The sequence below is a fragment of the Passer domesticus genome, chromosome 3 (assembly GCF_036417665.1).
Source record: "Passer domesticus isolate bPasDom1 chromosome 3, bPasDom1.hap1, whole genome shotgun sequence".
NCBI classification, from domain to species: Eukaryota; Metazoa; Chordata; class Aves; order Passeriformes; family Passeridae; genus Passer; species Passer domesticus.
Window position 1 is genome coordinate 116,179,803 of NC_087476.1, and position 13,459 is coordinate 116,193,261.

At 45.2% G+C, this 13,459-nt stretch overlaps 1 protein-coding gene and 1 long non-coding RNA gene across 3 annotated transcripts in view; one reads left to right on the forward strand and one right to left on the reverse strand.

The window, feature by feature from the left end:
* The first annotated feature begins 1,655 nt into the window (after window positions 1-1,655).
* Window positions 1,656-13,459, forward strand: part of TP53BP2 (tumor protein p53 binding protein 2) — a 57,108-nt gene continuing 45,304 nt past the window's right edge. The window contains exon 1 of one of the 2 annotated variants that reach the window (XM_064415386.1): window positions 1,656-1,811. Coding sequence is in view for 1 of the 2 variants with exons in the window: in XM_064415385.1 (XP_064271455.1) it covers window positions 6,241-6,267 (27 nt within the window). In the remaining variant the exon portion in view is untranslated. Of the gene's footprint in view, window positions 1,812-6,067; window positions 6,268-13,459 lie in introns of those variants that run through there. The other variant, XM_064415385.1, reaches the window with a different exon arrangement.
* On the reverse strand, window positions 2,710-4,814 carry LOC135297651 (uncharacterized). The gene is made up of 2 exons (XR_010359577.1): window positions 4,677-4,814; window positions 2,710-4,161 (listed from the first exon to the last, which is right to left on the reverse strand). It is a non-coding gene; the product is annotated as an uncharacterized LOC135297651 (long non-coding RNA).

Here is a 13,459-nt window from a genome sequence, read left to right on the forward strand (position 1 = left end):
GAGAAAGTTTCTTTCTCCTCTTTTGAAGACACAGTACAGACTTGCTTTAGCTGGCTGGTTGTTCAATTACCTGTGAGGGAAAAAAGCCCACACAGAATTTAAATTACATAGAAAAGAATTTTGAATGAGGAAATTGAAATTTTCTTCCAGCAAGTAACTTGAGAAGTTGGAGAAGCTTTAGTTTACTGAAGTTAAATAATTCCTTGTTGATCTGGAATAAATTGAGACTTCTCTTTAAAGTGAGTGATGCTTGGGATATTAATGACACTTTCTATTTTTAGAGAACCATTCTTTCAAACTGTATTTAAATGATCAGCCTAAGGCCTGAATAGGTTGCAGCAAAATTGATGCAAATTTCTGAAGTATTTTCTGAGTGCTGCTGGCTCTGTACAATTATTAGTTTATTGAGTAACATGATTATGTACTTTGTGCAGTGGGTGCATGTGGGAATGTGACAAATTAGATAATGGAGTTAGTTTACAGAGAGGATGCAAGTTAAGCAAGAAATAATTTTTAACTAACTTTAAAGTTACAGAGTCTGAACTTTGGTTGTCTCGTGTAGTTGCTTATTTGCATGACTAGCTCCTACATACAGTGACCAATGATGTTTATATTTACCTTTTGTAGTAGTAAGTGCTATCACAAGGCAAGGCACTGGCTCATGGCTCTGAATGAGGTAAATGTAACTCAGCTATTCTTCGTGTTGGGAGAATAGAATCTAGATTTTATTTCAGCTGTGGTGTAGGAATGTGACAGAATACAGTTATTTGTTTAGATTTTAAATGGATTTAATCTGAGTGTGAATAAGGAACCATATGTCACAACCAAAATGGACTTGGTGTGAGCACAAAGCAACACCATCCAAGGAGGGGCCTGATATGTTCTGCATTAAACATGCACTGATGTGACAAACTCCCCAAAGAGGCTCATTTCAGCTTCCAGACACAAGTTCAGAGAAGTGGCTTATCTCCAAGAGGAAGGTATGCCTGCTCTATAACTCCTCATTGTCCAAGGAAACTACACTTAGAGAACAGGCTGACAGAAGTTGTGGCAAGCCACTGTGTCTTCATTTAAAATTTACACTTGTTAAATGCTTCTTGGTGTGCTGCTTTGAATGTAGCTTTTTCTTTGGAAGCAGCCACTGGAATAACATGGGATGTCCTTGCTGATGTTGTTAGCAAATTTCTGAAAAGATTTCATAAATCTTACCTGCAGACTTTGGAACTTGGTCAAGCACTGGAACAGGCTGCCCAGGAAAGTGATGGAATCACTGCCCCAGAAGTGTTCAAAAAATATATAGTTGTGGCCCTATGGCTGTGAAGGACATGGCAATGTTGGGTTAATGGCTGGACTTGATGGCTTTGGAGGTCTTTCCCAACCTTAATGATTCTATGGTTCTATGAACTAGGGAACTTTGTTTTCCAGCTGGGAGATAGACTCAGTCATTGCTGCGTGTTTTCCCCCAGACTGTTTCTGCTGTGAGGTCTGTTATCTGATGTTTTGAAAACAAATTAAATGGGAATGCAGCATTAAATAGTGGAAATGAATCTAACAACAAGAGGGCAGCTGGTGGATTAGCAGAACTCTGTGTAGGTGCTGAAAGTGTTAAGCCATCTGTTTTCTTTAGCTGCATTTTCTCTTTGAGGAAGTTTGACAACACGGACTAATCGAGGTCTTTGTGTGGAATCACTGCCTGGAAAAGCCTTATCTTGAGCTGAAGAGTAGCTGTCTAAATTAGGTGCCAGGATTTCAACATTGCTGGAAAGAATCCAAAGTTATGAAGCTGCTGTGCCACAGCCCGATGAGTTTAGGTGAGCAATCCTCTTGGCATGTCCTTTTTTTTTTTTTACTTCTTTTCTCCCCAGCAATCTCAATTCCAAAGCTTTTCCTTCCTTCTGGGCTCTTAAATCATATGCTTGGGGAATTAGAGCTCACAAGTCTGATTTGGTGGAGTTTTAACAGTAGGTGGCAGTGGACAGCAAATCTAAAACAGCTGCCCTCCCGTACCTCTTCTAATGCTACTGCTGCTCTCTTGATTTATGTCAAACACTCTCTGAAATGACTGCCTTAGAAGCAGTCTAAGAAACATATTCAGCTTTTTGGTGAAGAATTTAAGGGTTTATTAAAAACAACCGAAAAGTAGAACTTTTTTTTTTATTTTCCCCCTTTAAATTCTTATAAGTTCTTGTAAAAGGAATGTCACCTGATAATCCTCCAAATTTTTGTCAGGACTGTAAAAGGGGACTTGTCTGGTCTGGAAGTAGTTCTGGGCAGTCTGGTAGAGCAGAGGATGTGAAGTTACTATTAAAATTGCTTGGATGCAGTACTGAAAGAATTGCGTGGAGTTTTTAGTTCTAAGTAGCGTGCTGAGAGCATGAAATACAGCAGTGTTTTTCCAGCCCTGTCCTACAGATCCCATTGTATGGGAAGACTGATGACAAGAAAAGATGATGCATTTTATTTCTACTGATTATCATTACCAATACTGTCTGTAATGTCTCTGCAGGTTTTTGTGGTTCAGATCATGTTGATCTCCTGTGGAAAGAATAATAATTCTGCTACATTTCTGTTTAGTGGTTTTGTGGACTTTTTTCCCTTTTCTTGGATACTTTTCAAGCCATTCCAGGAGTATGAGCTCCCCTTGAAATGATGCCTTGTGAAGACTGACCTAGAACAGAGGCTAGATGGAGTTAAAGGATAAAGTAGGGATTTATTAAAAGGCCTCAATGGATCCACCTTGAGCAGCACAAGAGCCCAGCTAGGACTACACCCCAGATGAACCCAAAATGGTCACAAAATGGACAACCAGTCACAAGGTCTCTCACTTTTATAAGTTCAGGTCCATTAGCACATTGGAGTTAATTGTCCAATTACAGCTGCAGCCCATGCAGTCCCATCCTTCTTGTTTTTCTCTCTTCAGTCCACATTGTTTATGCTCTTGGGTCTGAGGTTTGGATCAGTTGTCCTTGGTCCCAAGGTAGAGAAGGAATTGTTTTGTCTCCCTCCTCTGTGAAGACAGCTTACTATCCCTTAATATTAAGCTCAGAACTATACACTAAAGCAGTACAGAATCTGAAAAATAAAAAAAACCCCAAAACCTGAGGCATCAGAACCCTTGCTGTGATCACTTCTAGGGAACTGCATGTGGCCTTAGTCAAATGCAGCATGCTCTGCTTAGGCCACCAAAAGTAGTGGGAACCAGGGAAGAGGTGCAGAGCTCCAGCTGTCCGTGCCATTGGCTCCAGATCCTGTGGATCTCAACTTCTCTTCCTTTTTCTGACAGCTCTGTCTATGCAGGACTGGGAACTGCTGCTCCTTGCCAATGCTCCTGTGCATGACTCAGTTATCTCCAACTGTCGACACTCTGGAGCTTGAACCTGTGCTCAGAAAGCCCCCCATATTTCTGCCCTCTCTGGGGGAACCATCAACTCTCTGCTGATAAACCAGAAAGTCTGTCCTGTAATTAATAACCTGTTGTGAGAAATTCATGCCGTGCTTCTCTAGTGAAATCATGTCTGAGTAGCTGTGAGAGGCAGGAATGTGAGGTGCAGTGGGGAGGGCGAGCAGTGCTGCTGAGATAGGCGTGGGTACGAGTGGTTTGGCCCTGCTTGACCTGCAGTCCTGGCCAGCTCTGTCCCCTCTGCTGGAGAGGAGCTGGGATCTTTAGACCAGATGGCACGGAGAGCCTTCATTGCAGTGTGTGAGTCACAGAGCCTGCACAGAGCTGGAATGAAAAAGGTGCACCCCTTGGAGCTTCATTTCCTTAGCAGGGATGGGGTTGGAGTTCTGCGTGGAAGATGTCAAAGTCAGAACTTGAGCCAAAAGAGACTTCTGTGGATTGGCCTGCAAGAGGCTGGTGCTAGCAAAATGTGGCTACCTCACACACACTCATCTGAAACACCTTTTCTGCTTGATTTTTACCTAACCATTTCCAGGTTTATTTTACACACTTTAGATTGTTATTTTAATATTCTAATTATTAGAATTATTTGTGTCTGTATTTAGGGAGTATATTAAAACATCACACTCAATTTTATCCCTTACCAACTACATGCCTCTAAAAATTCAGCAGAGATTTGCAGAATCGTTGGCTGGAGTGTTTCCAAAGAGGGACAACAAAGCTGGTGAAAGGTCTGGAGCACCAAGTCTTCTGAGGAGAGACTGAGGGGGTGAAAAGAGAGAAAAGAGATGATCAGAGGGACCTCATTGTGCTCTACAGCTCCCTGAAAGGAGGTTGTAGCCAGGTGGGAGTCGGTCTTTTCTCCCAAGTGACAAGTGATAGGGCAAGAGGACATGGCCTCAAGGTGCACCAGGAGAGGTTTAGACTGGGGATTAGGAAAAATGTCTTCACTGAAATGCCTTAACTCAAAGGCTGCCCAGGGGGGTGAGGGAGTCACCCTCCCTAGAAGTGTTCAGAGGACATGGAGATGTGGTGCTTAGGGACGTGGTTTAGTGGCAGACGTGGCACTGTTGGGTTAATGATTACTTAATTGGTTAATGACTCGATGAGCTTCCAAACTCAGTGATTCTGTCACTCTGCGATTCTAAGAATTTCAATTCTCCACTGCCGCTTGCTTTGACCTGTAACATTTGTATCCTGTAATACAAATCTAAAGTCTGAGTTTTAAAAAATCCAGCAAATGAAAACTTTGCCTTTTATAAATGGCTTTGTAAACCTTCTGTGCGTAGGTTGACCCATGCATGCGGGCACTGGAGAAGCGAATCGGAACGGGCGCAAATCGGGACCGAGCTGGGGTTCAGAGATCTCGCTCAGCCGGCGGGATGCCCGCGGGCTTTGGGGTTTGGCAGCTCTTTGCTGCCCGTTGGTCCAGCAGCCCCGCGGGAGACGCGCGCTCTCCGCCGGGACAGCGGGGAACAGCGCTGCCCGGGACGGGGCGGGGCGGGGCCGTGACGTCACGGCGTTGCCAGGAGACACCGCGCTGTGTTCGTGAGGCGCCCAATGGGCGCCGGAGGAGGTGACGTCATGCCGAGGGCGGCGCCTCCTGATTGGCCGGCCGCGGCGCGGGGGCGAGGAGCGCGGGGAGCGGGGGGGATCCGGGAACGGCCCCAGGATCGGGACCGGGACAGACACGGCCCGGCTCGGCCGGGATTTTATCCCTGTCCGCCCCCCTGCCGCAATGTTGTATTAAACAGTGCTTGCTTCCCGCCTAGGAGTTCCTGGGGGAAGGGCTCTCAAAGCTTCTTGAATGCTCTCAAAGTTTCTTCACTGCTTTAGAAAAATAGATGTTTGTACACAAATAAGGTTCGTGTTTTGCTCTTCCTTCATCTGGGAACTTCTAATCCCCTCCGCTTTTATCCTGCCTAATTACTGCGAAGATTTTAATACCAGTAGGAAGAGCTGATGGGGCTGGTTTTCCTGGCAAGAAAGCCCTGTAACGGTGCCGATTGAATACACTTTTTTTCCAAGCCTTGCGTGAGCTTCTGAAGTGCTGCTAGCAAAGTGCCTGGGTTTGACATGGGTGTCCTGTACACTGCTCCAAAGAAGGGAGAACTTTTTCCCTCCACCTCTTAAGTGGATGCAAAAGATTCATGGGGATGTTTATTGGACATCCCGACCAAGACTTTGTCATCTCAGTGAGGTGCGACTTGATCGGCTCACCAGGTCCAACAAAACATAACAAAAAATATAAAACGTGCCTGGGGCAGGGATGCTCCATTGACTGCGTACACAAGGAGCTAAAAGGCATCTGTAGGACGGTCCGTCTGAGGCAGCAGGGACGGCCGGGGCTCGCAGATCAGGCTGGGGGAGGCTCTGCTGTGACCTTGGCCGGTGGCTTCCACCCGCGCTGCCGATCCAGGGAAAACCGTGCTGCGTGTGCCCCTGCCCTCCGTGGGGCCCCGAAACCCGCAGGAGGAGCTGACCCGTGGGGACACCCGCGGATCTCGCATTGCCACAGCCCCCGCTGAGAGCCGAGCTCCGTGTCCGACCTCCCTCGCGGAGCTCCGCGCCGGCAGCCCCGGCGGGGGCAGGGGCTGGGCCGGCCCCTCCCGGGGGTGGGCGGCGGGCGGGGCGCGGCGGCTCCTCCTCGCCGGGCCGGGGTTAGTTTCGGAGCGGAGCCGGGGGTGGAGGCGGCGGTGGGAGAGCGGCTCCCGCTGGGAACAAAGCGGAGGCCGGGCCGGGTGCCTCCCGCAACAGGTCGCCCCGGCGGCAGCGCAGCCCCTCCGCCCCCCGGGCCGCCGCTCCCGCTCCGGGTGGCGGGGCCGGCACCGGCCGCCCCCATGCGGTTCGGCTCCAAGATGATGCCGGTGAGTCCCGGGCCGCGGCCAGCGGAAAGTTGGAGCGGGGCAGCGGGAGGGAAAATGGATCCCGCGGCCGTGGAGAGGGGCGGGAGGCGACGCTCCTTCCCTCCGGCATTCCCTGCCCGTTTCCCCAGCTCGGTCCCGGCTCCGCGGCCGCGCAGGGGCTTCCCCTCCCCCTCCCAGGTTTTCCTTTTCTTCCTCTTTCACGCCGGGATCAACTTGTTAGACGGGCCCGCTGGAGCCGGGCCAGGGCCGGGGGGGCCGCGGGCCGGCGGCAGCGCGGGGTGAGGGGGCCCGCAGCGCCCGGGGCTCTTCCCTGGCCCCGCTGCCGGGGGATGCGGCTTCCCCGCCCTCCCGCGGGCTAAATGGGCGCTTCGCACGGATCCTGCTTGCCTTCTCTATTTTTTTGGTCGGTTGGGTTGTTGGGTTTTTTTTGTTTTTAATGGTACGAAGTTCTTAAAGTTGTTTTGAGCCGTGCGGGTGGCCGTGCAGTGCCCGTGCTCCCGGAGGAAGATGGTGTCCGCCTTGTCTGCGGGTCACAGTGCCTGCGAGCTCCCGGGGCAGGAATTCCCGACCTCGGCCGGCAGAGTTTCGGGAGCGGTGTGTGCTAAACCTGCCCGGCTCTGGGAGGTGTCTCCGTTCCAACACTTTCAAAGGGCACACGGAGCACCGCCTCCTCTCAGGAGTTTTACCATGAATTTTAAAACTGCGCCGTTTTTGTCAGTTGCATTGGATGAAAGCAAAGCCCGGCAGCTTTTCCTTAGTTTCCAGCACAATATATGCGAAAGTGGTGACGTAAAATAGTTTCCTTTGAAGGTACACCTGCCACTGGGTTTAGTGGCAGGGATGCCCTGTGAAATCCATAATCTGTTGTTCTGGTAGACTGGAGTATGTACAGAAAATCCCGACAAGCTTAATACTTATTTAGTGCAAGCTGAGGGTGCTTTCAAGTGTTCTCTCTGCCATCCTCCCCCGGGCGATGTGGCCTGTCTTACCGAGTAGCTTTGCACGCATAGGTGGTTCTTTCAACAGCATTCTTGTATTAAAGATTATTTCTAGTTTAACCCTTCAAGGAACTGATTGAAGCAATCCAAAAAGGAGCTGTGCTGAAAGGTGAAACTAGGAATCCATGCTGGAAGGATGTCGGTGTTTCAGGGAAGCTTGTTTTGCTATAGGTGTGAGGTTCTTCCTCTGCAATTAGGAGGAAATAATGAGCGATAATTTGATCTCGCACAACACTAGAGAAGGCTGGGTGACGATTGCTCTAGCTAATGAGGGAGGAACAGACAGAACATGAGCCCAACTAGATTAAATAGCCAACGTGTTGTGCAACAGTGGTGTTGTCTGCCTGTAAAAAGTTACAAAAACAAGCAGTAAATATAATAAGGTGTTGATTCAATCCATGTCAAAAGGGAGCTAGGAAAGCGCCCTCATATATCAGTGAAATCTTCAAGAGATGCTGTTGCTGTGAGTTCCTTGTCACTGAGTTCAAATAAAGGAGAAAACAAACAGGCGCAGTCTTATCCCATCAGCGTTTGCAGGTGACAAGTTCCAGAGTATGCATTGCCCCGGTGGCTCAGACTTCTCTTTGGCTGATGACTCAACTCATTAGGGATTCTGGTTTTTAACACGTAAATAAAGAGATGAATGCGGCCTTTTCACATTGTGTTTACTGCGAATAATGAAAGGATTGTGAGGGTTGAAAGTGGCTTAAGGAATAAAAATGTAAGTATTGTGAGTATTAGAACTTTTAATTCCGCTTAAAAAGCTTTTCTCCAGATTTCCTCATTGTCTTTAGTTAATAATAATTTAAAAAAATCTCATTTGTCTTTTCACAAAAAAATTAAAAGTTTGAGATGGGCAGAGAAGGAGGGTTTGAAGAAGGGAGGGTACAGGATATGAGGGATCTTTTATTTGTTCAGTAGTGTAGTGTTTGTAATTTGAGTATCTTTTTCTTCATTGTTTGAATGAGAAGTGGTAGGCTGGCCCTAAACTATCTACAAAATATTTTGTTTCTTAAAGTTTAAGGTGTCTCCTTTTCCCCACCCTACAAATAAAATCATCTGTATATGATTTTTAACTCTCAGCTCCAGGCCCATCTCCTGTGCTCCAGAAGAGAGCGTGGGCAAAGGATTAAACACCACAGTTTGTTCCCCAAGTGGGAAATACAGGCAATGTGAGCCCAGCCAGGAATTCACCTCTGAGCAGCTGCCAGGGAGAAGCTGGGAAATTGCTGTAGCAGCATAACTACTCATGCTCTTGAGAGACTACCCTGAAATGGGAATGTTTTCCTTGTGGTAATGACAGATAGGAGCTAAACTGCTGCTGTAACCATGTGTCAGGACAATGGGGTTGAAAGTGTGCACGAGGGTGTACTGAGAAGTAATTTGTGTGTAGCTGTACTGATGAAGGTAATAACAGGGTTAATGCTGGCAAGCTGCGTGAGGTTGTCTCACCTTTCATCAGTGAAGGCTTGTGGGAGTGTGACTGGTACTGTTAAGCAGTGAAAAGGAGCTGGAAACACTTTCTAAAATAGCATATTTTTCCACAGCATAATTGGTATCTCTCCTTTTATTTTACATTATTACCCTAAAAGGAGCATGTATTGAGAAATAATTTGGGTCATTATGCATGCTGGATAAATGTTTGGGGGTTGTTTTTTTTTTTGTCAGAATGTGGGATGTTGTAGATTGAGCTACTCTTTAATACCCAGAGAGCTTTTTAGATCAACCCCCCTTGATCTAGACAATGATTAATTTTTCAATTTCAATTATGTGCATTGGTTCCTGGGGCCTCTTGAAATTGGGATGGATCCAGACCCACAGCTGTATTGTAAGGTACTAACTTGGCAAACTGGAGAGCACTTGAATTCCTTATTAAGTTTTGCCTTCTATCATCAGAAATGACTGAAATGTGTGACACCCAAGTTGTTGATAACCATGTGTTCTTTTCTAATCAAGTTAAGCTTCCAAGTCTAACGCTGCAACTTTGATACCTCAAGGAGTAGTGCTTTCCTTCTAAAGTCTAACATCTTGCCCCAAGGGTTCTTCTTGGAGCTGCCACATCCAGTGAGCACTTCAAGTACATATTTTCATTGCAGAGTGCTCACTAGTTTCTGGATATGTCTGTGTTTCACCTTTAAAAAAACCCCTACAGTTAAAGCTGTTTTGCAGTTAATTTGAGCTGCTGTATGGATTCTGAGTTACTGAGGTAGTCTGTCTCTGGGAATTTTTGTAGGAAGCACTTCTCTGGTAGTTTAAGTAAAGAACTTTTAGCAGAAGTGAATCTCTTATGCTTTGTAAGATAAGCAGCTGTAAGTTTATAAACAAACTGACCCCCAGCGGAGTTTGAGAGGAATAAGTGAGCTGTAGGATCTCAGTGCTGTTCCTGTGGTCTTTTAATTATTTATCTCTGATCAGGTTTATCAGTCATTAACACTGTTTTCCTTGGCCCCTTTCATGGATTTCAGTGCAGGAATGGGGTTTCAGACTGAGCTCTTCAAAGAGCATGCTGCATATCTTCATCTATTTGGAGGATTTAGTTTATTAAGTGTTCTTTTAACTGAATATCCACTTAATGTTAATAATTTAAAAGTTTTGATACTATATTCAAACACTTTAATGTGGTACTCAGTGTTTAAGTATTCTGTCTAGAATGCTAAATAAAGCTTAGGTGATTGTTTTGCTGTGCTGTCTTAGCCCTAAACTTCTCAAACCTCTTGAGCTTCTCTTACAGACTCTGACCTGTTGTTATGCAAAATAGAAAACACTGCCTTGAGGTTCCCAGAGTGCTCTTTTTCTTTTTCCCCTCCCTTTACTTCATGCTGTTACAACAAGATATTTTTTACTTTTTCTTTTTTTTTTTTCTGTTCAGTAAATAATTGTTCCAGGAGTAGTTTTAAATGCATTTACTTTCTCCTATATCTGCTTTAATACTGTAGCACTCTACCTGCAATTTGTGTTATATTGCACAGCAGTGTGTTAATATCTTTGTTTCTTTGTGTGGCTTTTATCAGACATGGGGGAAGGGCAATATTACAAATTCATACCAGATCAAGCTGTGGAGACCATGGGAACAGTTAATTATGCCTCTTCTGATCTATTGAACAGTTCAGGGGCTGAGTGCCTCATGGGGCTCTTGCATTTACACTTTTGAGGGCTCATATGCTGTCATGAAGTTTGGGATGGATGGATAAATCACAGAATTTTGTTTTGTCTTCTCCTTCCTGGTGTTGTCAGATGGGATCTCTGCTTTTTTGGTGAGCATATCTGCTTTGTGGGATTAATTTACATGCAAGTCAGTTGGACTTTAAAAGAGGCAGGTATAAAGGTTATTTCCACAGAACAAACTAGTGGCATGGCAGTGTGCCTAGCATTCCTTTCAAATTATCGATGGAGAAACAGTCTTGAAAGTGCTGTTTGCCTGGCTCTGTCCTTGTCAGCAGCCTGCCTTGGGGACTGCTTTCTCTCCCACTGTGTGTGTTATGGAGTTGGTTTAATTGTGTGCACAGTCCTGCCTTGCTGCCACACAGCCTCCCTGGAGAAGGAGTCAAGTCACCCCGACAAGACTGGCTGGAGCTGCCTCCTATGGCTTGGTGGCACAGCTGGAGAAGGACTTCTTGCTTCCTTCTGCATGTGCCCACTGACAACAAAGGAACAGCCAAGATCCTTTCAATGTCTGGGCTTTCACCGTCTTGTGGAATGTAAAAGGTACTGAGTGCTCTGGAAACTGGAGGATGCTCCTATTCAGGAGGTGACGAGCAGATAAAACTTCTCTTTGCTCTCAGTTTTATTATCTTGAGGCCTGGTTTCTGTCAGCTTAGTCACTTGTGAGTCAGGCCAAGTCTTTTTGATCTTCAGTTCCCAAACAGTGGGATGATACTGTGAGTAAAGGTCACCAGAAATCCTGGACATCATGTGAAGTGTGCTTAATTATCTTAGTCACTACTGCTTAACTGGTTTAGAGGTTTCAGACTTTTTTGTGGAACATGAAAGATCTGAAATGTTGTTTAAAGCAGCGTTAGATAACTTGCTGCAGTTTGGGATAAATGTTCATGGAGAGGGAACAGTGAGCTGGAGACAGAACAGCGACTGTGACTCTGATGTGTTAAAGGGCACAAAGTTGCCTTCTGCTTTAGCTGTTTGCATTTAGTTAATCATTAATAGTCAGGAACTTACTGACTGTTTAGGGTTAGTCATGCACTTGTACTCATTGGGTATTTCACCACAGGAATGGTGTTATGTGGATGTTGAACCCACTGGTGTCTTAAGGATGAACCCTTTGGCTTTTGCTTCTGTGGTGTTAATACCAAGAATTTTTTTACTGAGTGGTAATGTAGTTTCTGTACAAATTTATTCTACACTGCTGTGCTGCTTCCTGGTCTTAATCTGATACGAGCCTTTGATAGATTGCTGTGTGCAGTGCCCTACCTTTTACTGGTGTTTATTTTAAAAAGGAAGATTAGGGAAAACTTTGTGCATTTGTCTAGCGTTTTGTATTTTTTTAAAACCCTATTCATATGTTTATTTCATGCTTCTGCAAAGTAAAGCATAGACATTTTAAAATCAGGCTTGTACTGCAGTTATCATTTATTCTGTGTGGTTCTCTTGATAATAAAATTGATTCTTAAAAGCTTTTATCTGCAGTGTACCTGGGTTATAATATCCAAGCTCATGTAAAAACATGGATGTGTTCCCACAGAATTGACAAGAAATGACTTCAAAGGTTCTGACATTAAGTTATTCTGTATCAAACATTTGATCTGTAAAATGCAAACTGCTATGCATCATAACTTGGAATAAAGTGAGCAGAAGCTGCAGGGAAGTCAAGCCATTTGTTAGAGGTCATGCAGTGAGCTCAGCCTGGGAGGTGGAGGACCTGTAGGGTCAAACCAACTGGTACATTGTGATATAGCTGGCATACAGGTCTGTCATATCCAGCATCAGCATTTAAATGATTTGTAGAGTTAATCACTAATGGAGAGAGAACTCTGGTGGTAATTCATTGTGTTCCACTTGAGAATGGGCCCTGAAAGAGATGCTTCTTCACAAATCCTTAAAATATGTAAAATAAATATTCTTGTTTCACTGTTTGAGATGTATCTCGGACAAGAAGCAGTATGTGGGGTTCATTTTGGTTTTTTGTTGAATAAGTTAGGAGCTCTTTCTTGTCATTTGATACTTCTGTTTTGTGAAACTTTACTTAAGGAGCAATTTAGATCTAAGTTTAGATTACTGGTTTTCCTCTGTTTCATTAGGGTGTTAAATCCCATTGTTTATTTCAATTGAAGGCTAATGGAGAGTCTCTGGAATTGTGTATTTTTTCTTACTTAATTTTCCCTCTGTTATTTAAAAGAGTAAAATCCTCCTTTAATTTTTTTTTTATTTAATGTATTTGAGCTCTGTTCTGCACCAAACCAAGTAGCTCCAGTGTAGCAGCAGCCTGTGAGTGTGAGCAAGGAGCTGGAAGGCTCCACATAAGCACTGCTGTAGTTTATCCTTCTTGCATTCTCAAGGTGTGGAGGCTTGACCTTCTATAAGGTGAGTGTCCCCTTCCTGAATTTCAGTAGCCACAGGGCTCTTCAGCAAGACACAGGAATCTCACCCTCCTATTCCTCAGTTTTGCTGAACAAAGCTGAAGTTGTGCAACTTGGCTGGGCTAGTAAATAATATGAATTCAGAGGAGGGCTTTTACTCCCTGTAGCTGGGTCTCTTACTCAGCTGTTTCTGTCATACCTGTGCACAGTTAGAACTTGCTCATTTCCCTGATTTCCCTGCTGCCTGAGGGTAGTGGCTTGTCTAGTGCACTTTCTCTTTTTTTTTTTTTTTTGGGAGTGTGCACAGACCTTTTTTCACTCTGCTGTCTCAGTGAGTATTTGCTGTCCCGAATGCAGAATCTTACCTAGGTCAGTGTCTGAATCACACAGAGCAGTGATTATTAGCTCCTGCCTGAAGTCTCCAGACAAGTGAAACCCTTTCCTGCTGTCTTTGGATATCCTTAAGCCAGGGAAGACCCTCTAAAGGATGGCATTTCTAGAATTTGTTAGAGCTTCTCTGGTCTCAGCTGTAGTACAACTGTGTACATAATGAAGTGTTCAGGAGAAGCTTGTTCCATAGCAGGGAATTTCTGGCTGTAGCAGAGTGAGGGAGGTGTCACTGAGTCGTGAAAGGCAGAGTGCAAGGGACCAGGCAAAATGAAC